The sequence below is a fragment of the Megalops cyprinoides genome, chromosome 12 (assembly GCF_013368585.1).
Source record: "Megalops cyprinoides isolate fMegCyp1 chromosome 12, fMegCyp1.pri, whole genome shotgun sequence".
Taxonomy (NCBI): Eukaryota; Metazoa; Chordata; class Actinopteri; order Elopiformes; family Megalopidae; genus Megalops; species Megalops cyprinoides.
In genome coordinates, this window is record NC_050594.1 from 26151250 (window position 1) to 26179106 (window position 27857).

The following is a 27857-nucleotide window of genomic DNA, read 5'->3' on the forward strand; positions in this document are numbered from 1 at the left end:
ACAGATTCTGCGTACCTAACTAGAAATAATTTCTGAGTTTATCAACGTTATGCTAACAGCAACAATAAAGAGATTCACTATTAAACACTTAATGAGCTCCAGAATTTGGGGGTGTTACCCGTGTTTTATGTGACTGTATGTATGGAACAGCTCGATAGCGTCCTCTTGTGGTTAACAAGAGTATAGGCAAATTAATAAATCCTCAGAAAAGTTGCACTCCAAATTCCAAGATGGCTCCTGAGCAACGGGACGCAGACTTCCTTAGAAACGGATAGCTAACTAAATAAACACAACAGTGGAGATGCTGTAACTAGCTAGCCAGCTAGTTAACTAGCTAACATTACATGCCAACTGTAAAAGTAGATGCATTTCATCATTAGAAAAGGTAAGTTCTCCGTCTAAGGAATTGACGTCACGATAATTCGGAGATTTAAAAAATATCGGCAAATTGTTACGGACACAAATTTTTTAGCGAGATATTTTGTGCAAACAGTGGATACCGACTTAAATATAATACGGTAGCGAGTTAGCGAGAGGAAATACAGGAGGGAGAGATTGAAAAGTTTAATAAAAATCTTAGTATACTTTTGAAAGTAATTCAATTTTTGTTGACCTAATTTAATGACAAGGATGTACGTGCAACATTTTAATGAATTCGCTGTGACTCGTGTAATGACTCATACTATCGTCAGCAAAATCTAGCCGTGATTAACGTCTGTTATAGCACAGTTTCATTTTTCAATTTTTCGATTATAGGGCCGGATCTACAGGAAATTCCTTAACCATCGTTCTCAGATGAACGAAAATCATGACACAGAGCGAAAAGCAAAAACACGGTGGTGATGAAGAGGTCATCAAGGAGCTGGTAAGATGTCTACATTGGAGTTATAACTGTGGTCTCCGCGGCCACTGTGGCAGCCACAGTGATGTCAGTAAAGGTATGTGTGTGAAGCTTAAGAGAAAATTGCTTTGACCCTCCACAGTGCACGGCCAACGGTGTGTCCTATGAGAAGGTGTCCCAGGACGGATGCAACATCAGGTCTCTGGAGATGTTTTTCTCAGGGTACCCGCGCATGGTGGGGCTTTCCCTGTTTCCTAGGCTGTCCCAGCTGATAGTGGTGGGCCAGAGCATTAGCCGCATCCAGGGCCTGGATGCCTGCCCTCAGCTTCGGGAGCTCTGGGTAGTTGAGTGCCAGCTAACCGTGAGTAGGCTCATCCGTTTCTTCGCGCTGCCTCTCCAATTTTGCATTGAGCTATACATTTTACACCTAACATGTCTGTCTCAAGTCACAATTACTCACATATGTTGGAGAGGATACATCTAAATATCACAGATATTTAGACAAAATTGTTGCAGGACTGAACATAAGCGATAACTACTCACATGATAACTACTCTCATCTGATTTTGGCAGACCTTAAACTGAACGTTTTCCAATCCAGCTGCTGTCCTCTATGTTTGAGTACTGTCATCAGGTGTCATCATTGTGAGTATTTGGCAAAGCTCTGTTTTCAGCTGTTTAACTGGTTCTCCATTGTTTCCTGCAGAGGATTTCAGGACTTCAGACTTCCCATGAGCTACAGAAGCTTTACCTCTATGACAATAAAATCAGTAAGATTGAAAACCTAGAGGCGCTGGTCAACTTACAGGTCCTGTGGATCAACAACAATCACATTACTGTCATAGAGGTGAGGGTGCTTTACAGCTAGTCCTATCAATATTTGATTCGTGTAACAGTTAAAGTAAAAGCATGCGAAATGCGCTGTTGTCTTAAATGTTGCTAATGGGAAAAGCACCAGAGACTTTTTTTCTACTCATTCACAGATCTAGAAATTATATTATGGTTACCTTTGATGTGAAGCTATATACATGTTCATGTGAATTTCTTACTATTTCTGTCCTTGTCCATATATTAGGGACTGGATGCTCTTCAAAATCTGAGAGAGCTGAACCTTGCAGACAACAATATTGAAAGAATTGGTAGGTTCATAAATTCAAGAGAGTACTGGTTTTGTGGTGTAGTTTGTTTCTTTTCAGTTTGCAAGCTGCTGTAACATTAGCCATGACTGTTATAAAAGGAATGTTTTTTTATGCAGTCCATCTGCCAATAATCACAGAGTTAATTGTCAGAATTGTCTAGATGTGGAGAGCATGAATAAGAGTACAGTAATCCTACAGATCCTTTTTATTCATGAAGCTATAGGTCAGTGGAAAAAAAATATTGACATATTTGGAGGTTCATTGCCCATGTTCCCTCTTCAATGTAATTTGAAGAATCCATACTTTATTTTCTTACTTTTCAGGACATAGTGTTGATCCTAACACCGCTCTTCAAAATCTGAATTTATCAGGAAATAAAATTAGCTCTTTTAAGGTATGTATGAAGGCGTACAGCACTGGGCCAAGCATGATTCTTTAACAATAAATCAACATTTTTTTCCCCAGTTGTGCATTGTTGAAAATTCCAATGACAGACTTGCATTTTTCTTCTTCAGATATGCGCATTGCTGAATTTTTACTGTGAACTGTTATTTTCTGCTTATTATTTGGCTTTTGTTTGAACTCAGAATAATATGAAAATCAGGTACGGTACAACATGTAACCCATTATTTTTGATTGGTTGTCACGCAAAGAATGCCAAAATAATGTCTGTTTTTTTTGTTCACCTTAAATTATATTATTATAGCAATCTCCCAGTGCTTTGTGGAAGCTGTCTGTTTTGAAGCTATTTTGAAAAGATCTGCTTATTTCAGTGGCATTCAATTCGCGGGAAGCTCTGCTTTTCAATCAATGTCATAATCACAATGTAACACGTCTTTAGTTTGTCTTTCAGAAAATACCGCAATGCTTTTCAAGTAGTACAAAAGCAATTTGTGCATTGTGGGGTAGGCGTAATGGATTTCATTCATTTTCCCAAGCTCTGGCTTTTGCTCGGTAAAGGCGAGCGGCTAATTTAGGAAGGGTTTTGTTTTACATCTCTGAATGTTGAGCGACACATCGTTTATTAAGCTCTCTCCCTGAAATGCAGTGCAGGAAATGAACTGGCATGTACTGCCTGCTCCGTGTGTGATGTACTCACAACTCACACAGGCCGCACCTCTGGTTAGAATCATCTGGAGTTGAACACAACAGAAGCTATTTGATTTCCACCCCAGAACTGTACTGGATGAGCCTTGTCACCAACAGAGGATCAGTAATTAAGACAGAGAATTAAACTCTTCGGTTGATCATGGACAGCAAACTCAATATCAGTCAGCGTGTCACTGAAGCTGTAAAAAATATCCCGTTCTGTAGTGACCGTTCTTCACAATTTGCTCATTCTCTGTTAAAGCCAAAATGCAAAATATCTTGGTGGTAGGTGCTTCATGAGCCACTTCTCATACACAGAAAGTTTCATGTTAGCAGCTATACCCAGTAAGTAAATTAAGAAGCGTGGCCCTTTGCACCTGTTCACGTCTGTCCTAAACTGGTTACCAACATACTCTGTGTGTATTGTGTCTGTATTTTCTGTTGCTGTTGCAGGTGTTATGACAGTATCCAAGTGCATTACTATGCATGTTTTTAGTCCCCGTTTTCTGTGGTCATAATGTGTTTTTTCTCTTCCTCTATGTATTGTGCAAGGAATGTCCTTAGCTGAGGATACTGATAAGCGAATAACTCAGGTAGCATTGGCATAGCACAAAAGACCAGCCAGCGCTTTTGAGCTAGAGACAGGACGCTATTGTTAGTAGCCCCTTCGCAAGGTGCTCTAACAAAAATGGATTTGTAATCATATAAATGCACAGAAAATAATGACTAAATGTTTTCATCAAAATAGCTGCCATGAGAACAGGTGATATGCGTTCATTACAGGAGCTGACCCACCTGGCACGCCTTCCCGAGCTGAGGGCGCTGGGACTGAAGGACCCCCAGTCTGTCCCCAATCCCGTGTGCCTGCTGTGTAACTACGCCACGCACGTGCTCTACCACATGCCCGGCCTGCAGAGGCTGGACACCTACGACGTCTCCAACAAGCAGATAAAGGACGCGGCCGAGGTGAGGCATAACCGGAGAGCACAGCTCCCCGGAGAGCAATTACTGTGCATCCACTAGCTGGTGTGTCTGCAATAAGGGAAATGCCTTGTGGCGACTTCCTGCATCCCCAGTCGGCTTCCTGTTGTCACGTATGGAGAATGCTGGAATTGATTATTTGCTGGAATTTTTGAACTAATTGTTTTTAATGGGGGTGATCCTTTGTTGTTAGATATTCACATTTTTGGAAACAATTCAACAGTCCCACAATGAATCTTGTATAATCCTGATTTGTACTGAATGTCCTTGCTCTAATCCTGATTTGTGCTGAATGTCCTTGCTAAGTGATATATGCTGTATATATATATATCTCTGCCAGTCCACTGTCATGAAGAAGATCATGTATTACAACATGCGGGTGAAGTCAGCCCAGAGGCAGCTGGCGAAGACTCAGGCCAAGCTGCTGGAGCACAAGAGGAAACTGCAGAAGGTGCCAGAGGAACGCATCAGGGCTCTCAACTATGCCCTCAAAAGTGTAGGTGTTACACAACAGGACACAACAACACTGCAACAAGAACTGCCACTTACAGCCGTGACACTTTCCCCCGGTCTCATATCAGTGCAGTACTGGTGGATTGTGGGAAGTGTGACCGAAGCTATGCTGTGTGATGTTTCTGAGGGTAGCTTAAACCAAACATCGTCACATTCTGTGGCGGCAGTGTAGCCGCCACAGAATGTAGGTTAAGGAGCAGGACTCGTAACCGAAAGGTTGCCGGTTCGATCCCCGCTGGGACACTGCTGCTGTAGGTACCCTTAAGTTAAGTTAAGTACCCTTGGGCAAGGTACTTAACCCACAATTGCCTCAGTAAATATCCAGCTGTATAAATGGATAACATTGTAAAGAACTGTAACCTATGTAAGTTGCTTTGGATAAAAGCGTCTGCTAAATGAATAAATGTAAATTCTGTGCTTATTGATCCGGGAGTGTTGCGCTGCCAGATTGTGCGAGGAGAACAAGCACAGCAGAAGCTAGACCAAGCCTCACTGTAAACAGGGGCCAGGCTGGAGGAGAGTCAATGCGTCTGCTGTGCATTGTCCTTTAACACGCAGCTGGAGTACGAGCAGGCCGTGCACAGGACGTCCGCGCGCACCTGGGAGGACGTCTCGCCTCCGCTGCCCGAGGGGTCGAGTGAATACAGCCACCCACCCGCTGACGTCCCCAGGGACCCCGACCTGGAGCAGAAGGTCCACAGCAAACTGGATGCCCTGAAGGGGAGGCTGAAACTGTGGACGAGGAAGCGGGAGGAGTGAGTGAAGCAGTGTGACTCATGTGCACATAAAAGATTAAATGTTCTCGTTGTAGCAATTTTGAACACCACAGCCCACGCAGCGGGGCTATATTTAGCCTTGTTATTGGATCCCAAGTACAAAAATCACTCACCTGTAGGGCCAAGTTAACGGACAGAAACAAGAGAAGCAAGTACTTTTCAAATCGCCCACTGAAAATGCTTAAACACTAATGCAACAACAATATTTGTGTAAAGACAGTGCTGTTATTGTTCTGTAAAAGTGATCCAAAGAATTGTACTGCTGTTGCAGACAATCTGCCAATGAAAACTGCCTTTATTTGAATTCATGCTTCATGTTCTCAACAAGTGCATTGTAAGCATTTCTTTTTCGGTGTAATGTGAGCTGCTTTCCAGCCTACAGTCAGGGCATTTGTTTCCACATGAATGAACAGATTGGAGGTATGCTAACACATTAGAGATGCCAGAACTAAATATAATGAGAACTTTGACTAAATAACTGGAGCCTGACCTTAGAGTTTTTAAGGCTACCAAACCAAGTCCTTCACAGCAGGAGGGGGGAGCAAGAGGGGAAAGCAAGGTGGGTTTGGAGCAAGCATGAGTGTCTCTGTCGTGCAGGGTTGAGAACCGTCACCAGCAGAGCTTGGCCCTGGCTACAGAGAAGAAGGAGCTGATGGTCCACTTCCTGTTGATGGAGCTGGAGACAGTGGGGAACATCCGCTTCGAGGAGGGCCGTTCCTCTGACCCCTGGTACCCGCCCTATCTCACAGTGCACTCACTGCCAGACCCTGTCAGTGTATGAAACGGCTTTGTTTGTACACATAATCCCCATTCACACAGCAGGAAATGCCAACTTCACTTCAGTGTGAAAGGGGTCCACCTGGAAGCTAGCTGGCATTTTGGAGCAAGTTTGAAGTTTGGCTCTGAGGCATTGATTGTGGCGCGTGAATAGAACTGGTGGATCATTGCCATTTGTGTGACATACACAGGTGCATAAAAACAAGGGTGTACAAATACTGGATGGGTTAGTGAATCACAGACCTCAAGCAAAGCTTTCTATAGTCTCCTAGCTACCCACAATTCCCTGTAGTCTGGTCAAACACACACTTATGAGTCACAGCTTCATACCATGTCCTACCCAGATCTCTGCAGTTCCTGCACCTGTCACATCAACAGGTGCTTTTCTAACACACTAACAAAAAAACGCACCTTGCAAATAGAGAAGTAGCCTTCCTTATGCAGCTATCATGAAAAAATAATATCTAAACTGAGATGTCAGTCTCAGTTGCATTGTAGGTCTTTCTGGGTTGAAACGGTGTTGCATAATTGAATCTTGGGTTTGCTGTGTGTGGGTAATGAATTGAATTCTTTTATCCATTTCGTTTCATCAGTTTGTTTTGTTGTTAAAAACTGCTTCAAAAATGCTGAATGCAGTAAACCACCAAGTCCACTCACAAGAATCTAAAGAATGCGATAATGGCAAAACTGAAGAAAAGGTTTTGAGACTAAACTTTATTTATCCGTGCACAAATGTGTACACCACACATGAGAGAGTTCAAAGTGGCTTTACCTAATACAGTGTACATCGCACCACACCAGCAACTAGTCTCTGCAGTGAAGGGCAACAGGAGGACAAATCCACCCTATATGGTGCACTCATAACTGCCAGTCTATCTGCACCCCTCAGTATATATTCCAAGCATATAACAACCCAGTTTGTGATTGGGTGCATCGAGGGTCAAACATATCCTCTGTTTGTAAATACCTAATGCCTGCAGAGCTGAGAATACTAGATAGCACTACCTTGTGTGTTGGTGGAGTGATGGGAAAGTACTGAGGTGCTGCATGCCTGGATTCTGGCCTTTCTGATTAGGTCACATGGCCACTTGCCCAAACAATATACAGTGATATATGCCCTTTTCCTCCATTTTTGATCATTAGACTTAATTTTAAGTTCATCTTATTTTATCTTTAGGTTTTACTTCAGTCGAAAACCCTATAATATTTCAGACATTTGTGACACCTTAAGATAAGAGTGCTCAGCATCTGCTTGCGTGTGCATAGTGAGAGAAGTGGGAGCGCTCCACTTATCACGCACTGCAGGCTAATCCCAGTCTGATAACACTGGCCTCCCTGTCCTCAGCAGACCGTTTGTCTCTGACCCCTGCAGGTTCACTTCCTGCTACGAGCTCCTCCTGTCGCGCTTCTGCGCCTCGGACTTCAAGGCGCACGGCGTCACCGGGATCAAGATCAACCGCATCGTCCGCATCCACAACCGCGCACTGCGGCTGCGCTTCGAGGACAAGCTGCACGCCCTGCTGGCCAGCGAGGAGTCCACCACGTTCTCACAGTGAGTAAGACGCAACCGCGCTGGGTCAAGATAAAAGCCTGATTGAAGAAAGCCCAAATGAAAAGCTCATGTGAAAAGCACAGGTCATTTTTGCAGCAAACATGTCTCTTGGGTTGAAATTTTAAAGTCTACAGACTTGGTCCCTGCACAGAAAACACTGGTAACATGGGTACTGTTAGACTTAAATACTGGAAGTAAATGCCTAACCGCCATCTGAGGATTCTAAAGGTCTTTATATGAAGAAAGTGTGCCAGAGCTCGGTATGTTTGTGTGTCCCTTAGGGGTAGTGAAGTTCCCTAGAGTAAAGGTAAGTGCCAAATTAGCATTCCATGTGAAGGAGCTGGATCTCTCACGCAGTGAGTTATTTGTGTCTCTTGTTGGGAAGTTCTGTAATTTTTGCAATTACAAGTGGCAGTGCCATGCAGTGGCTCCTTCTGTACAGTGTATTATAGGCTAGGGTGGCTCCCAGTGTTGGTTATGTAATATGTGAGTGTGGTTCTTCTAGCTTTTCACAGTATTGAGACCCCTGCCGAGCTTGCAGGGGGGGAAGTGAGGGGTTTAATGGATCCAGCAGACATTCTTAACCGTTACTGGTTCATGTGATCCTACGCTTGTGGTCGCTGTGGGGTTAACCAACACATTGTGCATTTCACTCTTTGGCAGCTAGCTGGAACATTCAGGAAAGAGCCCTAGTTGCCTAAAGCGTTAGGGATCATTGATACACAGTATTATATATTCAATTGTGAACATTATGTATGCAAAAAAATTCCAGTGGCATTGCCCCAAAAATCCTAATGCCACATGTTGGATAGTGTATCACCAGTTATGGGAAATATTAAAAATGAGCGGTTTATCATTGCCATATGATTTCTAAACAAGGGCTTCTACAATGAGTCAAAATGCTTCTGTTAGAGAGTTACTGACGCTTTTAGTTTATACTTTATACAATCTTATATAATTTCTGTGTTAAGATTATAATATCACAATAAGGGGCTTGTTGTAGGGCACTGGGCACAGAGAGGGGTAGATCCACTAAAGGCTTGCAAGTCTTAATAGGGGAGCAGAAGTCTGAAAAATGTGATTTTGAGTCACAAACCACTTACTCTGGGCTAATTTCACAATTTAGAGAGGTTTTAGGAGGACAGTGACACTGTACATTTGGCAGTGTTGCGTATGTAATATCCCACATACATTAGTTGGATGTACAGAAACAAAGGGGGTTTTGTGAATGAGGTTCATTATTCAATTTCATTTACTAAAGCTAGCGCTGATTCCAAGCAGCACATAAGGTAAATATATTAATCAGAGATCTGAAAAAGTGGCATTAATGTAACTTAAAAGAGCTGAAACCAGCGCGGTGTCCTGGAATGCTGTCCTGACCCAGTCGCTGTAATCACAGCAAGAAGGTTACATTGCTAACAGGTGCACAGGAGACAGCACGGGAGGGGGTCCATGTTCCAGGCAGTTTTTGCACAGCTGCTCTGGATGATGAGTGCCATGGACATCGCCAAATTTACCTGCAAGATCCCCTGTGGAATCCTATTTTTTCTACTTTTTTAAAAAAAATATTTGATTGTGGGACATGAATGCTTGAAACAGTATTTATTGGTTGCTGTCTTCAATGATTTCGTCCAGTGATAATGTTTTGATTGACTGCCAAATTACTTTAGTACATGGTTTGTGTAACAGGTTCAGTGAATTGGCTGTAAAATTCCCACTGATGACAACCACATTCGATTTTCGGAAGGCCAGGCAATCAGCAGTATGCTTTTATTCTTCATGAATCTACCTTTGACTTTCTCTCTTCCCTCAGAACATTTCCTTCACATTTGCAGAGGTTCATCCACTTGTGTAATTTAATTTGCGGTGTTTTCTTTGCAGATTTCACAGGAATTGCACTTCCCTGAGCACAGTTTAATAGTAATAGTTAAGCTGTGCATCCACTTGTGAACAGAACTGACCTTGAGTTGATTGGAAGAGTGAGGGAAATGCACAAAGACAGTGCAGCATTCTTTGTTTTCTCTTTTAGATTAGCAAGTCAAATGAGCCTTAGCGGGAGAGATCCAGGGATTGCTGGTGATGAAAATAACCATTTTTGATATGCTCTACCAAAGGAATTATACCGTTTTTATGAGAAACCCATGGGAACAGAGGGATTCTGTTAAGGCTCGTGTCACTATATAATGTAATAATTTGCGTGGGAGGTTCGGTGAGCTACCTTTGAATTACTAATGAAAATGTTACTAGCGGTTTGCTTTAGTACTTAATATAGTCAGAGTCTTGAATTCTACAATGGGTGCAAAGCTTCATGTGTACCATTATTTGTTCATAACCTACCGCAGCACTGGTGAGCTAAAACATTCTCAGTTTCAGTGTTTTTCCCCAGTGGTTCTGAAAGGTTTAGTGTGAAATTCTATTGATTTACCTGCCTTGTTTTTTTTTTTTGTCTTAACTAAAGCTGTGTGCAAATCTGGACTGATAATCTTCATTTTTTGCATTTCTGAATCACCCACAGACATGATAATCTTAGAAAAAGAATGATTCAAACCCAGTTAAATCACAGATGTTTGATTTCTGATCATTTATGTCCAGGCAGTAACGGAGGTCTGATGACTAAATGTATTTACTCATCTTTTAAACATGGAGACAGACCCAGATGACACCTCCTTCTTAGTAGAAATATAAGTATATATATAAATATAACTACTGTTCATAATGTCCTGTAAAATAACACGTTTTGGGGCTCACATTAAGCTTCCCTAAATCCTTGGCCATACGATGACCGAATTCCACACATACGTAAAGCCTCCAAAAAAGGGAATCAACTCGTGACAATCTAGAAGTTATGCCGGCACAGCATTGTGTCAATGTAACACACCGCATGTATCAATGCGAGTTCACATACCCAGATCTCAGCAACATATTTCTTGTGGATCTCCTTCAATCACTTTCCAAGCAAGAGAATAATGGGGAAAACCAGAGGCTTTTGCATGCTAAACGTACCTAAAGACCCAAAGATAATCTTCAGCAGCTTTACGTATTTGGACACTTCAGTAGTTTTCCCTTTTTCGTCTCATTTCTGGGCAGAAACTACAAACGCTGGCTGGAGTACCTGTTCTATGTGTCGGATCCAGAGCATGCCAGCGAAAACGAGTTCCTTCATGTTCCTGAGAATGGCTTTAAGACAGTGGATGAATATAAGGTACCGCTGGGAACACAGCCGTAGATGGGTGGCGTGTCATTCATGACTTCCAGATTCAACAGAAGTGAGTCACTTGTCTTTACATGGATTGATTTTGTGTGTGTGTGCGCGCGCGTGTGTGTGTATGCATGCGTGTGTGTGTGTGTGTGTGTGTGTGTGTGTGTGTGCGCGTGCGCGTGTGGGTGTGTGCATGCGTGTCTGTTTGCAGGCTCTGGGGAGAGAGAGGGCTGTGCCGCTGTCGAACAGCATGAGTGTGTGTGAGAAGCCCAGGATGGAGTACGCTCTGAGCCAAGCCAACGCCTGCGGGAAGCAGGACGCAGACCCCCTCCCGTTCAGACACGGTCTGTCCTGTACCGTACAACACTGACATGCTAGAATTTTCATAACACGAAATAGCTAACCAGAACCTTCTCCTCTGTTGTCCCTCGATGGTGGAATGAACTTCCACAGAGTCCATCTGATCTGCTGAGTCCCTCACTATCTTCAAGAAACATCTGAAGACATAACTCTTCCTCTCTCACCTGAAACACTACCACCTAAAGCAACTTCTAATGTCTTAAACTTTGTTTTCCTAAAAAATTTGTGGTTTCATGCACTTGTATCTCTACCAGCTAGCTCGTACTTTGCCTGGCAAACTATTAACTATCTGTTGTCCTCTACCTCACTTGTAAGTCGCTTTGGATAACAGCATCTGCCAATTGAATAAATGTAAATGTAATAAATGTAGAATGATTGCTGCTGCTAGCCGAATGGGGTCCGAGGTCCAGGGGATCATGTCTTTGTGTTCCTCAGGCCAGATCCTCGTGGCAAAGGTGTTCCTGGGTCGCAGCATGCCAGCTCGGGAGGGGGTGGCAGTGGACCCTGACAACTACCCCAAACTCCACTCTGTTTACCGAAACGCCAGCAAGGAGCCAGGTGCAGGGACTCACTACACGCTAATTCATGAATCTGTGGTAACGCAGCACTGGGTGAAACTGTCACATTTTGTTTCTTATCTCTATTTCTTCTCTGTCTCTCCTCGCTACCTGCGGTGTAGAAAGACTCTGCTCTGCAAAACAGCACGGCAACTGTGAGTGCAGTCTCCGCCAGAGCCAGTGGTTTGCCTTCGACCACGAGCTCGCCCTCCCAGAGTACCTCATCGACTTTGAGTATGTCACTCAGGTGCGTACAGGTAGCAGTGTCGTCAGCCTTTAAATATGTCCCTCAGGTGCCCCCAGGTAGCAGCGTCTTTGGTTTGATAAAGAATGGGTCTGTCAGCTGCGTTTGGGTCCTTGGCAACGGTGAGGGAGGGAACCATAAGGGATCACATGCGTGCTCGTTTTGTTGCCCGTCTTGGTATTCAGGCCAGATGGGAACGTGTGTATGTTAGCAGGACCTACCTCAGTGTGTGTTCCCACAGCAAAAGCCCTGCCATAGCACGGAGGACTCTCCCCTGACAACCTATGAGATCAACCTGGATGAGGAGGCCCTCAACATGGATCCCGTGCCCAAACAGCGGCCCAAACTGCTAATTCTGGATGAGAAGACCGTGCTGGAGGCGGCCCGGGCCAACGTGCTCAGTCAGATCACTGTAAGAGTCGGAGGCAGGTTTTTCCACCAGTTGAGCTTCCAGCACTGGGAGACTAGCACATCGACCTTCTACTTAAAATGAACATTCTTCCAGCCCATACCAAGCCAGTGTTTCTGTGATGAAATGGCATGTTACCCGTTGTTTGGATTGGATGTATATCGGTGTGTGCAGCAGCATAGTGGTTAGGGGACCTGCTGCCTGTGGGTTTAGATTTATTTGACACTGTTTTTGTTCCCTTCTGATTTCATTGCTCAAATAAAAATCTGTATAAAGACTTACACAGTGCATTTGGGGGAAAAATGTTGTCAAGTCACCCTGGATAAGAGCATGTGTTTAGCAAGTGACCAGCAGTGTGCAGTGTTTCTGTGAGCAATGGCACTGACCTACCTATGTATCAAGTGTTACTGTCCACAGACTTTTTTCCCCTCTTGGTCTCAGGTCCTGAATCTCCATGGCAACAGCCTGAGCAAGCTGAAGGAGATATCGTGCTTAACCGCCCTCCGGCAGCTGATCATCAGCTTCAATGAGTTCACGCATCTGGAAGACATATCACATATGGTGAGGGGGAATGGTTTCTCTCTCTCTCTTCCTTCTTAACCCATGACCCCCCTCCAGTGTCACCGTTTGTAAGAGCTATCCATCCAGTCTCTTTAGAACAGAATCCTATTACAAGGTTACATGTCTGCTGGCAGGCACAGTCAGGTATCACTCTTAGGGTCACCATAAAAACTAATACCAAGCTTACTTGTGTACACCTCATCCAAATAGACTGCAGATTATAGATAATTCTATAATGCAGGGTGTTTAAGGGTTCAGGCCTTCATGTATTTTCATTAGAATGGCATTGTGCACTTAGAGTCCCTTCTGTAGAGCAACCCGTTTCTGTTTAAGGTACAAAGTGCAAAATGCAGACCAATAAGTGTAAAGGAAGAGGTTAAAGATTAACATGGCTGAAGACGAAACACAGATTGATGCAGTCTTGCCTTTTTTCATTGCTTTTCATTTCATTTCATTGCAAGTCATTTGAATAGATTACTGAGTTTGCTTGGGTTTTGATGTGCAGCCTAACCTGGAGGTTGTGGACGCCTGCTTCAACCGCATCGTGACTCTGGAGGGTGTGCGGGGTGTGGGCCGGCTGAAGCAGCTGGACCTGCAGTGGAACCAGCTGACCCGGGCCAGGGACGACACGGCCGTGTTGCGCAAGCACGCCCCCTCCCTGCTGCGCCTCAACATCCAGCACAACCCCTGGCACCGGGTAAGACTCCGCACCTCTGTGACCTCTGACCCGGGGGGGGGAACACGTCGTACCTCTTTAAACATTAGTGCCAGTGACGAGGTGAATCTCAAAGATCTCCACGGCCTCCCGGAGCAGACACGGTGAGTCCTATCAGGCGCTGTCTGTGTTCCAGCCAGAGGCGGTGCGGATCACAGTGCTGGGCCGCCTGAAGTCGCTCACACACCTGGACAACCAGCTGGTGAACGAGGAAGAGGCCGCCGCCGCTGTACAGATTGCTGCCTGCTCCAGGATTAACCAGGTCAGACACAACACTGATTGCACACATATACATTACATTACATTGCTGTCATTTAGCAGACACTCTTATCCAGAGCAACTTACACAGGTTACAATATTTACATGTTATCCATTTATACAGGTGGATATTTACTCAGGCAATTGTGGGTTAAGTACCTTGACCAAGGGTATAGCAGCAGTGCATTACAAGCCCTGCTCCTTACCACTGTGTTACAGTGCCACCCATGACACATATACATAAGTATATTTAATATTGATAAAATATGTTATACCTTGCCTCATATTTTACCCCAAGGACTGACTTAATAAATGACAAATACCCATCTTATCTGCAGTATATACTGTGTGGGTGCTTGTGCATGATCATGATTTTTCTGATGGGTCAAAAACACGTTATGTTGTTCTCTCTGTGTATTCTGCTCATATATGAAGGAAGAAACAGTGAAATGGTGGTTGTGGGGGTTGTTTGCTGTTTGCCTGTAGGCCGCGCTCATAGCCCACTCCCGGACCGAGCGGGAGCGGCCGCGCAGTCTCAGCCTCCTCTCCGCAGCCCAGCTCCTGACCCGGCTCAGCCCCAACCCCTGGGACCTCAGCGCCGAGCCGGAGCCAGGCTGGACCTCCAAGGTGAGGCTCTGCTCCTCGCACATGGAGGGCTGGTCCATGTTGAAGGCCTGGCCGTGAGAAATAGATTTCCATTTACCTTTTTGCCAAAAGACTATAAGATGCTGGCGCTGCACATTAATCACGGAAAGCCATTGAGATGGCTCTCGGTCAGCCTTTAAAGTGTGCTCTTTCATTTGTATGTGCCCATTTCCATAACAATAATTTAATCCCTCAGTGAATTAATGGCTGAATGAATATTATCAACCTCATGTAGGGGTCAAGTGCTGCTATACCATCAAAAGCTCCCTGCTTCCATATTGAAGTACAGGAGCTGTGTTCTGGTTTTGACCATTTAGCTTGGTTCAGAAGTCCCTGAAAGTCTCACGCACGCCTCTTTGGATTAGATCACTGCCCTCAACCTGGACGGCCAGAGGCTCTCCCGGCTCAGCAACCTGGACAGGCTGGTCAACCTGCGCTGGGCGTCGTTCAACAACAATGACATCAGCAAGGCGGAGGGGCTGGACAACTGTCAGCACCTGGAGGAGCTGTCCCTGAATGATAACTACATCACCAAACTGGACGGTCAGAAAACACGTGCACTTAGAGCGTGCTCACTACCAAAATGGCATGCATGATTGTATGTACATGAATTTGAGGGGTTTATTGAGATATACGTACAGTACCAGTCAACAGTTTGGGCACAATAGAAGATAGATATAGATACTGATAGAAGGGTTTTTCTTCATTTTTACTATTTTCCACGTTTTAGAATAATATTAAGGACACGAAAACTATGAAATAATACATGGAATAAAGCAGTGACCAAAAAAGTGTTAAACAGATCAAAACTATCATAGAATCCTCAATGTAGCCAAATATTTTTAAAATTAAGTTTTTAATTTTTATGTTTTAATTAAATTTTAATTAAAATGATCTTAGCCAGCTGTGTCCAGGTGTGACTAGTACTGTAGTTTACACAGAGTATACTGTCAGAGGTGCATAGTGGAATCATGGAGGGCGTCTCTGTTCCCAGGTATTTCCAAGCTGCACTGCCTGACACGCCTCAGCCTGAACGGGAACCAGCTGACCAGTCTGGACGGGGCGGTCCTGGACCGGCTCCCCAACCTGCACTTCCTGTCTGTGGAGAACAACAGCATCACCTCCCTGCACGGCATCCACCGGGCCCGCTCCCTGCTGGAGTTCTACATCAGCAACAACAACATCACCACCACCAGGGACATCTACCACCTCAAGGTCAGAGCCACGGCCACACGCCTCACAATGCGAATGTGATAAACTCCCCACAGGTTTCCTTTGCAGCATGGATCTGAAGTCGATTTCAAGCTCTCATGTAATTTCAGGACCTGGTACATTTTCGAAGTTGAAAATATGAGGACCAATGTAAGATTCTTGAAAGCGGCCACATGGGTTTTTGATTTTATAATGAACGCTATTCAAATTGTCAAAATGGTTGAAAGAGACTTCTGAGATTTGAGATTTCTGAGATTTGGTTGTAGGTATATAATGTCGCAGCTTTTCTTCTTCTTTTCATGATATATGAAACTGACTGTTCTTTACAGAGCCTGACAAATCTCATCATTCTGGATCTGTATGGAAACCCTGTGGTGGAGAAACAGCACAACTACAGAATTTATGTGGTATTCCACATTCCTTCCCTTAAGGCTTTGGACGGGGTTGCAGTGGTGAGTGTGTCTTCACTAAGTTTATTGTTGAACTGCTCTGAAAACCCTTACACAAATTTCACAGTAATAGGGAATAATAGGGAGTGGATCGTCTCGGCTCATTTGTCTAATGGTAGAAGATATCTCATTGTTAACTCAGGTACCCCCGTCTATTTTTAAAGGAGACATCAGAGTGCGAGAATGCCAAGGACTTGTACGGGGGGAGGCTGACTCTGGACATGGTGGCAGAGAAGCTGGGTCACTCCAACGTTTCTGAGGTCACCGAGCTGAACCTGCAGACCTCATCCATAAGGTGCTGACCAGGTCCCTTCATTCACTAAGGGCCAGGAGCATTCCAGTGCCGTTAGGTGTGCCTAATCCAGCGAAGGATTGGAGCGAAATTGGGGCTAAGCATTTAAATCGGTTGGATGTTGTCTGAGATACCCAGACTGACAAAGAAGCCTGCTGCAAGGATGTTCATTCATTCTGTCTGACAAAATGAAAATGTAATCTTTAATATTTTTGACCTTACCAGGAAAGCAGTATTTTCTTTTTTCAATCAAGTGTTTTTAGGCTTCCCACTAAGGTTGTTAGGAAGAAGTGAGTGCTCACAAAGAGTTCCGCTGTTGCATGTATGTGCCAGACAATTCTGTTGCATGCATATGTATGTATTACTTTTCAGCTGAAAGAAAACATTTAAATGCTTATAAAATGACATCAATTAGAGTCTCCATTTAGGGATTTCAGACAGACTAATGTCTGGTTGAATAGCAAGCTATAGGATTTGTGTAGCATGTTATAAATTGCATTAGACTGCGTGTGTGAAAGAAAGTATGCAGAAATGAGAGATCTCCTGTATATCTCCTCTGCAGGACCGTGGACCTGGCCCCTGCTGAGCTGTTCCAGAACTTACACAGTGTCAACCTTGAGCGCAACAACCTCACCTCTTTCAGCGGACTGATCTACCTACCCAACATCAAGGTGTGTGAGTGGCCAGCTGTCAGAACCTAAGGTGATGAAACTCCTCTAGCTCCACCCCCTGCCAGTTCCTTTTGTTTCTCTTTATCTTTTATAATCCTTATCCTGTACTAAATTGCATACATTTTGTGAACATGTGACGCTAAACATGTTATATACTGTACATCTATTTATATCAACAGTGAAGATCTATCCACCGTGATGACGACACAGAGGTACCGATACTGATATCTGCCTGGCCTTATCTTGCAATACCAGTACCAGTATTAGATTACCCAAGACTGTATAAGACTGCCAGACTGAACAGTAATTGTTCAGTACAATAGACTGATGCATTTCCATGCATGTATGCAGGTGCTGCATCTGAATCACAACCACATCGAGTCCATCCTACCGAGGCAGAAGGTCCAGGCCCACCTGACCAACAGGCAGATGCTGTACAACAAGGTCAACTCCAGCGGCTATGGGCAGCAGGGCCTGTCCAAAGGCAGCAGGTACTGGGCCAGTGCTCAGAACAGGATGCCTGAGCTAGGAAGAGCTCGTGTGAGGACGAGGACAAACCTTCACTCAGTACAGGAGACAAACAAAAAGCAAAGCTCATTATTTGCTGTTTAATATGAACTTTGGTGATGATCATCTGTAACATCATTCAGAAATCTAGAATGTGGCAAAGTGTATCCACAGTATCCCAAGTAACTACTTTATATTGAAAGTATAACCACAGTATATATGTCGAACGCTACTAAAAACCCACATTATTAAACTGATGTAAGGACTATCATAAAGTGTATCCCTGCAAGTTACAAACAATACAAATAGCAACAATGACACACAATGTAGTAGGCCTACACACCTGGACTTATAGTATAGGCACCTCTTAAAAAGAAGCACCATTGCCTATTGCTCAAGTGTTTATTCAATAAACATTGTTACTGATTGACCATTTCTGTACAGATCAGTGTTACTGACCAAATGTACAGAAATCAGTGGACCCAGTGGACACGTAGCGTGTCAAAAACCCTTGTTCCATTGCGTAGTTTTAAACATGTCACATAGCGTGTCAAAAACCCTTGTTGCATTGGATGGTACTTTGCACTGATTAGTTATGATATAAATTTAAAGATAGTTCAGTGAACTGTCTTTTTGTACTGAAAGGCAACTGTATATCTGTGAAGAGGGCAAAAACAGTGTTGATGGATATTGAGAGAAAATCTTATTTCATACTTTTAAACATGAATGTTCACAGTGCTGTTTATGTATTAGTCTGATGTGGTCTATGTGTAATTTATTTTATTCAAACAAATTAGAATGAGCACCTTTCAACATTGAAATGTTTTATTTCATTTTTATGTACGTGGTGTAGTTCCTACTGATGTCCACCAAGGGGCAGAATGACTCCAATGATGGATTAACTGTATGGGTTCTTTCCCAAGCAGCACCCTCCTCTCCCCATGCTGCTGATGGCCATTCACTAACACAGAACAGAGGTCGCTCAGGAGCACAAAGGCTGTTTGGCTGTTTTGTGAATCAGGCTGTGATTGCTTGGGCAGGGCGGGCGAGGGGTGGTTGAATAGCCAGGTGAAGAGAGCACTTAGCCAGCATGGCCGCTGCTTTTTTCTTCTCCTCCCTAGGGACGCGGGCCCGGGAGATACCCTGGAGCCGCTGATGAGCAGCCTGGAGGTGCTGCATTTGGGCCACAATGGCATCTCCAACCTGGCCAATCTCCAGCTCAGCAGGCTCACCAACCTCAAAGCACTCTTCCTCCAAGGTAACGCCGGGTCTCCTGCCACGCCCAAAATCGCCGACGTGGCGAAGGAAGTGGCCAAACAAAGGAATGAACAAATGACTCACTGCACATAGCATTTACACACGCCTCATTTCTTGTTCGTGCGCTGTTGATTGCATCTATTGTGCTCCTGTGTAGGGGAGCACTAAGTCACAGGTTAGGCTGACCGTTGTGAGTTGGCCATCCATGAAGCTTTTTCCAGGAGTGTGATTAAGCCCTTTAAACTGAACAACCAAACATTCACAACAATAAATTGCCAAAATTGCTCCATTGGAACATTTGAAACGCATAAATTGACCGATAGAAATGAATGAAGAAAAAACCTACGCATAGGTGGGTGTCAGTAGGAACCGCATCTGGTTTGAATGGGGGGTTATGTGGAGTGACGGGCAGCTCTCTGTCCACACGCTGAGCAGCGGAGCTCATGCAACCCCGGTCCTCTCCCCCCCCTCCTGTCCTCCATAGCCAATGAGATCAGCCAGGTGGAGGGGCTGGAGGGGCTGATGCAGCTTCGGGAGTTGGTGCTGGACCGCAACCGCATCAGGGCCCTGGGGGAGACCTCCTTCCTCAGCCAGACCGTCCTGCTGGAGCTGCACCTGGCTGAGAACCGCCTGCGCGAGCTCAACTACCTGCAGCCGCTCCCGGAGCTGCGGAGGCTCTTCCTCGACATGAACAAGCTGCAAGTACGGCTGCGTGCAGCCGCTGTCCTGACTATGTGTCGTGTGATGTGGCAACCTGTAGCTGTATACATTCATCATGAGAACATTTATGCATTGCATTTATTTATTTGGCAGACACTTTTATCCAGAGCGACTTACAAGTGAGGCAGAGTACATCACAAGCAAAAAGGCACTCAACACTCAAAAGGAGTCAACAATATTAGAAGGGCTGCATGACCAAGTTTCAGTAGCTGACCAGACAAGGCACAAGCTAGCTGGTAGAGATATGAGTGCATGAAACCATAGATTTTTGAAGGAAAACAAAAATGAGAAATTGCTTTATGTGGTAGCGTGTCAGGTGTTCAGGTGAGTGCAGAAGAGCTGTGTCATGCTGGTAGCTTGGCTGCTAAAAGTGCATTTTGAGCTAACGTTTTTGGGTTTATCGTGTGGATCGTGGCACACCTTCGTGAGATAATATGCTGGTGGGTAGTTACCACGGTGTAGCATTCAGTGATTCACTCCCTCTGTGTTCAAGGAAAATCAGTGTTGATTGAAGGTCATGGTGCAAAAGGAGGAGAGAAAGGAAAATCAAGGGACCCACAGTCAGATTGCAGTTCATATCTCACCTCATGTGGTGATTTGCACTCTGCGGTTATTTTTCTTGCATTTAATTAAGAGGCAGATCCCCGTAATCACCGCTGCGCATCACTTGTCAGAGCCGGGTGTGTGAATCAGCCCTTATCCCAGCATGGCAGTAGAGAAAACGGCACCACCCTTTGCATGCACACACCCTCGCAGCAGATTAAGGACAGATCACACGTGTAATCTCTGCCTCGAACAAACTGAATGTATGTGGTGATTATGGCGGACTCTAGGCCTAAGCGGACTCCAGGTGAAATTGGGAGAGAGCTGGTGGTGTGAGAGTTGCGGTGGGGCCTGTCTCTATTGTCTGTCTGTGTGTCGTTCTGCAGGATCTCTCTGAGATTGACAAACTGGAGTCCCTTCCCTCTCTCGTTGAGCTGTCTGTTGTGGGGAACCCGGTGAGTATTTCTCTTAACCCACATCGCACAAGCACTTACAGTGACAGACCTTAGGGCTTGTGCTTTGTGTGGTCCTCTTGTGTCCATTGGACATTACCCTAAGAAAAAAGTGTCAGCATATCTCATGTGTGTTTTAGTGAATACAAACACTTAGTTTCAGACCTAGGTCTTGATTGTAGCTAAATTTGCTGGTTTGATCTCCATCTTTATAGCCTGATATTAAACAGAATAAGTCTGTTCTATTTTATAGAAAATTGTTTAAGACAAACATAGTGTTTTATATACCTTTTAATTTCATGTCTGGAAATTTATTTTAAAATGATTTAGCCACTGTCTTCCTTCTTCCCTGTGCTTTAGTCAACAAGGTTAAACCTTATCTATCTTTTTAAACTAGATAGCTACTGTATTTGATGCTAGGACAGTATCTACCTACATTATACTGTCCCATATTTTTCTGTATAAAACATTTAGCAATTCACTGGCAGCTATACTTAGGAAAAAGGGTAAAAGTGCAAACCAAGATATTGAATGGCACGATATGGGAATACCTGGACTTGGCCAATAAAATTGTACATCACAGGTGACTTAAACTCTGGAGCCCAGAGCTTGAATTGGAATCTGAGATGTACCTCTCTGTGTCCTGGCAGAGTGAGGTCCTCTTCAGCTCGTAAGACCTGAGGCAGCAGTTATGTCCCCCCTGTGATGAAACTCACACACTCCGCATTGCAACATTTTAGTTCTAAATTAAGTGATTACATGATGGTCCGTCTGGTGTGCTTCAAACTGGCTGGGATCAAACACAAATCCACTGTCCAAATGGCAGGACGGTTAACAGACACTATTGGCCCGGGCTCAGCAGCCCATCTGGGGGCCGGGATCAGCGCAGTGGCGCGCTGTGGAGCGACAGAAGTCCCCCCGGGGACCGGGGGCGAGGGGTGCTGTCAGCTGGGCCGGCCCGGGCACGCTCGCTCCCCTTCCCAAAGGGACCAAATCTGGCATGGGCGCAGGCCAGGGGGGCCCCCTGAGACAAAACCCCCTGCCGCCAACTGTATGAGATAACTGTGCCAGGGCTCAGGGCTGCAAATCCCCTCCCATCCCCCCTCCCATCATGCCCTGCAGAGGCAGAGAGGCTCAGTCCACAGTGGCAGGCCCTGTCCGTGGGCCAGGATGGGGACGGAGGGGGGCGATCCATCTCCAATCCGCCAGCAGCGGCCATGTCAGCTGGGCTGCAGAGCATCTCTGTTGTAGCCTGAGAACTGAAAATCTGCAAGAGGACAGATGACCCGTGTCAAAGCCGTCCCTGGGCAGATCTTAGAAAGCAAGAAAGTGCCCCCTGTCATGCTCTCAGCTACGAACATATATCCCTGTGTTATTCCTTTGATACTGCGCTGTTCCATATATGAACAAGCTGGAATCTCTTCCCAACAACCTGGGAGAGTGACCAGTCATCATAATAGCGTGACTTCATTTGTGATTTCACTTACGATGTAACTCACGTAAATAGACGTCCAAGGTCAGAATCTTGGTATTGCCCCTGAAGCAGTTGGGATGATTTAATATAGTGTTTCTGATCAGTTGAATGGATTGTATCAGGCTATGAAGAGAGAGACCAACCAAATTCCAGCTGGAGAGCGGATCACAGATGGCTGCAAGCACAAGCAAACAGACGCAGGGACGACACCACTGAGACCACATTGCTGCCATCAAGAGTTAAAAATAAAATACATCCTTACGTGTGTGATTATACAGATAACGAGCACATGATGAAGCAGAAGTTAAGAGAAGCTGCTTTTGCAGCAGACAGTGGACGGTATTCTGTGGAGTCTGGTGCTGTTAGGAATGCCTGTGCATCAGTATGCAGGGGACTGTGTGTCGGTGTTGACAATCGCTGTTTCCTAGGTGTCCCGCCGCTCCCAGCACCGGCAGTCAGTGGTGCTGCGTCTGTCCAGGCTTCAGGTGCTGGATGGCATGACGGTCTCTCTGGAGGAGAGGACCAGAGCGGAGCTGACTTACACAGACAGTCAGGTGAGTCTCAGGGGCGGCACTCCCACTGTTCATGTAGAGCGAGTGAAATCCCTCCGTGTGAGAGACTTGGCCATTGATTGCTCAGAGGAAAAAAAGAAGTATGTTGCGTAATTTGAATGTGAATGGAGCATTATCCACCAGATGAGGAGGATTTTCTTGCCGAACCTTAGAAAGTTTTATGAGAAATACATTCTCAGATAAGCTTATACAAAACACTTGTAAACAGTGTTATTCTAAACACTGGGGCACCTTTATTGTTTACCGTATGCACTAATGAGAGGTCAGTTCAGGGAAATCATATTGACACATTTAAATGTGCTGATGATATGGCTCTGATGGGACTCTTTTAAAAAGAACAGTCCTTAAGTGAGGTAAATTACTTTGAACAGGCTACTGCTCTTCTGAGAGGATGTCAGTTAAGTGCATTGCAGATTAATTTAGATGAAACCACTAAGATAACAACTATTCATGAATGGCAATAACACACAATATGTATGGGCATCCCTACTTTTAATATGACAACCTGGTATGAAATGTACCCTTTTTAACTGTGTGATGTATAAAAGTATGAGTGTTTTCTGCTGCTGTTGTATGCCACTTCGTAGTTATAAAGTTATGAAGTTAATGGAAAGCTCACCCTGACCGATGAATCCCACCCTTACAGGCCAGTTGTGTTCCATTTTGTGGAGTGCTGGCCATTGATAGCATATGACAGCTCAGATTCAGTGCTGGGTGTGAGATGTGGGATTCAATCTGCACAGAGCAAGTGCCTTAACCAGCTGAGCTACTCAGAGGCCCCCATTTATCAATTTTTCACCCAGTGAGATTGACCTACGGTCTGAAACAAGACAACAATCTGTAAATATATATAAACTAAACTAAAATTTATACATAAACTGCAAACAAGTCAGACCCCCCCCCAACCTGCCTCTATCATTTGAGCTCCTGACAACAAGGAAGGCCCTGGCTATAATGCTGCTCCTGAAATTAATTAAAAATATTAATGGCATGCTTCATCTTCCTGATTAGACAAAATCTGTGCTGCTGATAATATACCCATGGCTTTGCCCCCTGCTAGCCAGGTCAGCCAGGCCCTCTGCTTGTTAAGTGAGCACAGAAGTGAGGAGAGGAAGGCAGATCTTCTCCCATTTCTGCCCTTTCTGTCCCAAACAAGAGCCTGCACCTCCCCAAGTAACCCCCCCCCCCCCAGCTTTGTTTTGGTTCCATGTTATTTGTGTTAAGTGTCAGAAGAGTTTATTAATTTGTTGCATGTTGAGTAAAATTACAGGGGGCTGTAAATGAGTGGAGTGAACACACTCATTAATGTGGTCAGAGTTTGAGCAAGGGTGCAGTGTGCAACCCACAGAATAACGCTGGCAGTGAGGCTCCTCAGTGGCTTGGCTGATAAGGCGCTTGTTAGGCCAGGCTCTATGGCTTGAGTTTGATCCCAGCTGTGTCATCAACGGACAGTGCCCAAGGGCCTACCAGAGGCAGAACAAATTTGTTTAGTTATGCCAGGGATTGCTGTGGGTATGTCAGCAGGGCTTCCTCATCTCACCATTCTAATGCACCCTGCAAAATGTCAAGCACCTGCAAGTTACTCAGATGACATTAGTGGAGTGGTCCCTATCCTCCAGTTGGCAACCACTTCTCTGTGATACACTGTGGGACTGGTAGTGTGAGTGCTATCATAGCTAATCGCCGCGTGTGAGTGTATTGGAGGATTGTATTTGTCTTGCATGAGTGTGACTGTAGATATTGTTGCAAAGAGACAAGCCTAATGCACAACTGCTGATTCCAAAATAGTTGCAAGGGAAAAAGCACAAACAATGTGGCAGTAATTACCATCAGCTTGTTGTAAATTCAATTAAATGTCACAAATTAAATTTGAAAATACAGTCCACTTTCCCTCCCTTTAAAGTTTTGAGTTGTTGCTGTGTTTTAAAACCACCAGAAAAGGAATCAGTGTGAGTCTCAGTTACCAGAAATGGTAGAAGGGACGTTCCTTTCTGTACAGTTGGCTGATGGCCTCAGATATTCAAAATGTCAAGGTCTTTCTTCTGCTCCAGTTACTGCCAAAGAAATCTGTCTATTGACTCCATCATCACAGAAAGGTCTTGAGGCTAGGCAGATTCTGAAACAGGAGTGAAACTTATGAAAGCTCCAGAACTATTTCTATCACTGGGCCAGATATAAAAACATTTACACAGAACTAGATTGCTGTGTGTGCCCTCAGTGAAAACATGCATCAGGAGCTGAACTCAGTGACGTATAGTCTTCTGAGGTATAGAGTTGGTGTAATGTAGAGCTTTCTGGTACAGACTGAGATGTTAGCAGTGGTGTTCTAACTAAGCTACCCTTCAATAGCTCAGTTGGTAGAGCGGAGGACTGTAAAGGCCTACAAAGTCATCCTTAGGTCGCTGGTTTGAATCCGGTTTGAAGGAAAATCAAAGCTTCTTTTGACTAGGCAGCAGTGTAGCACAGTGGTTAAGAAGTAGGACTCATGACCCTTGGGCAAGGTACTTAACCCACAATTGCCTCAGTAAATATCCAGCTGTATAAATGGATAACATTGTTAAAAAAAACTGTAACTGATGTAAGTCACTCTGGATAAGAGCGTCTGCTAACTGCCAATAATGTAATGTAAATGTGTTCACGGCCAGTCCCCTGTGTTTGTGGCACAGTGCTCTGTGCCCACCAGCAGCGCCATGGAGACGAACGTGCCGTGCCTGCTGCCCTTGCCCATGCCGCGCGGTGTGCCCCTGCGCGGCACTGCCGTCAACGGGGGCGCGCATCACTTCCTGGGTCCTGAGCTTCCCTGCAACCTGGATGAGATGCCGTTGTACGACGCACCCAAATGTCAGTATCTGCCCTCACCCGCACTCGCTCTGTTTCTTACCCATATCACTCTCCGGGCACCGGAGAGTTAAACTGGCATCAGTTTCTCCGTGTTAAGTGGTAAAGAAGATTTAAGAAATTTATTTTAACACAATGAGAGTCCAAGCCTCAAAGTGTGGTTTGAGGAATCTCAGTATCAAATGTCAAGAAAATGTCCAGTATGATACCATGCGTCTACAGAATGTTTAGAACATCGGTTCTTTTGGGGGGGTATATACACTTCACATTACTTTTCAAGGTCACTTCTATGATCACCTTATATTCGGACACTAGAGATGAAAAATAAACTGATCGTTTTATTGTCACATGGTGTAAATGACGTGAAACGTGTTAACAACACTGGTTGTCCAGGTTCATGACTGTAACCAGAAGTTAATGTTCTCCATCACAGACAGGAAACAGAAGCCCTACGGTGGCTTAATGCCGCCCAGTTGCCGCAGCTCCCAGGCTGAACTGAACTTCCGGCATCTTAGAGGAGGGGCGCCCTTGCCAACCACATGCCTGCTGCCCAGCGGACACAGGGTGCTCATTCCTTACCCCAGCCAACCAGATCAGGATGGCAGGTGGGTCATACCCTAATAGCTTGTACAGCATGTGCTCTGTATGCACAAGGCTTATCAGGGAAATCAGTCACTTTTAGGGCAACATGCATGTGACCATCAGCTGTAGAGGTTTGGATCTCCTTTGACCCATTAAATGAGTAAGATGTGTATAACTTTTTGGAATGTCAAGCTATATATTTCACTGTTGTGTACATCTGTTTAGCTATCAGATGAGCCAGCAAGGGGTATTTAATCCTTTACAGACAATGGCTGGACAGAACCAAGTAGAGACCTGCTGCTAATAGTATCTACATTTTTTTAGTTGAAAAAATGGTAACACAGCATTTAAACTTGTATCTCTTGTGGCTTATTACTACTGTATTAGCATTTGGAACTAAGTTTTGGTTTCATCCAACCCAAGACCTGTATTTGAAGCGGCCTGGGTCAGTATGTCATGTCAGTGTTTTCCACAGCGCACCTGCAGTATGTAGTGGGCCACAGCTGAGATAGAGCTGTGGAGGATGCTCTCACTGACTCTTTTTCCTTCTCTTCTGTGATCATAGGTACCAGAGTCACAGCGCTCCCAAACCACCCCCCATGTAGCATTTTAAGCACAGGGCTGGGACCAGAGGAACAAGCTCACACAGAGAGGCTGTGTGTGACGGATCTGAGTGTCCGCTCTGTCTCTTCACTTTTTACATAAAACAGCAGCGGAGCGCTAGTATAGGGATGTTAATTATTACACTGAGTTTTAGTCATTTACGAATGTATATTTTAAAGATGAATTAAAAGAAGGATTACAAAACTGTCACCATTTTTGAACCATACAAATCTTTTGTTGTAAAGATGTTGCAAAGAAAGGTTTAAGTGACAATGAGCATTTTGATGCTTTCTTTCAATTACTTTTTCAGCCAGGGGGACCACAAGTTAATGCTTTACCCAATGTAGAGAAATGCAGAATGACTTCAACAGCACGTCCTACCATCATTGGACAGGTTGCTACTAGACGATCAGAATCTGAGCTTCGAGTTGACAAGTCCTTTGATTCCCTTTGTACATTCTCACTTAGCAATATCATAATTTAATAGTGTGGTGGAAATGAAATCCCCATTAAAAACAGCCACAGATGCTAGGCATGCAAGTAGGTTGTGTCATTGGGTCAAATGGATGCCCAGCAAGGGATAATCCCGCTTTACCACACCTCTCTAAAGATGATAATCTGTTATCGCTCAGATGGAGCTGTAATCTTGAATGGATTCCAAATATAATGCAGTGATCTGTCAGCTGCAAACACTTGTGCAGTTGCTGCAAGGCCGTCAGATTTTTCATGGCATAAGGGCAATTAAGCAGAACTAGAAACGATCCAGGTCATTTCTGTTTTGCAGATCTTGTCCAAAAGAGTGGTTTTTGTAGATGACTTTGAAGACTTTGAAGTTAATAGATACAGATGCATTGTCTAGTGCTGTAGAATCTACTTAATGTGCTACATGAACAGAATCATGTCACTGTCACTTTAACAGAACCAACATTTGATATTAACAAACTGCCACTTGTGCCGCCTTAGACTGTAATTCTAAATGTATTTGTTTATCAATGAGACAGTGACACCGGTACAGGGTCTGTCTTCTACAAACCTTGTCTTTTGTTCCCTCATCCCAAGTACCAGTGAA

At 44.6% G+C, this 27857-nt stretch overlaps 1 protein-coding gene and 1 non-coding gene across 2 annotated transcripts; both read left to right on the top strand.

Moving 5' to 3' along the window:
• Positions 1-249: 249 nt before the first annotated feature.
• On the top strand, positions 250-26897 carry lrrc9 (leucine rich repeat containing 9). The gene is made up of 33 exons (XM_036542835.1): positions 250-385; positions 757-865; positions 984-1202; positions 1548-1688; positions 1917-1980; positions 2304-2374; positions 3853-4035; positions 4391-4546; positions 5122-5318; positions 5937-6068; positions 7489-7668; positions 10756-10870; positions 11079-11211; positions 11663-11823; positions 11930-12031; positions 12243-12440; positions 12879-12998; positions 13504-13695; positions 13850-13975; positions 14458-14598; positions 14982-15159; positions 15611-15831; positions 16158-16280; positions 16442-16572; positions 17132-17240; positions 17592-17731; positions 18869-19005; positions 19489-19706; positions 20654-20722; positions 22622-22747; positions 25432-25606; positions 26037-26208; positions 26751-26897. Exons 2-33 carry the CDS (start codon positions 809-811, stop codon positions 26788-26790), a joined length of 4527 nt encoding a protein of 1508 aa, XP_036398728.1. The 5' UTR covers positions 250-385; positions 757-808; the 3' UTR covers positions 26791-26897.
• On the top strand, positions 25105-25191 carry trnay-gua. Its single transcript is given in 2 exon segments — positions 25105-25141; positions 25156-25191. It is a non-coding gene; the product is annotated as a tRNA-Tyr (tRNA).
• Positions 26898-27857: the final 960 nt, after the last annotated feature.

What these genes read in the sequence shown, in the direction of transcription:
- lrrc9 (XM_036542835.1), top strand. Translation starts at nt 809, where the DNA reads ATGACACAGAGCGAAAAGCAAAAACACGGTGGTGATGAAGAGGTCATC. An exon ending in AGCACAACCCCTGGCACCGG is followed by an intron (nt 13,696 to 13,849) that starts GTAAGACTCCGC and finishes TCTGTGTTCCAG; the next exon opens with CCAGAGGCGGTGCGGATCAC. An exon ending in AGCCAGGCTGGACCTCCAAG is followed by an intron (nt 14,599 to 14,981) that starts GTGAGGCTCTGC and finishes TCTTTGGATTAG; the next exon opens with ATCACTGCCCTCAACCTGGA.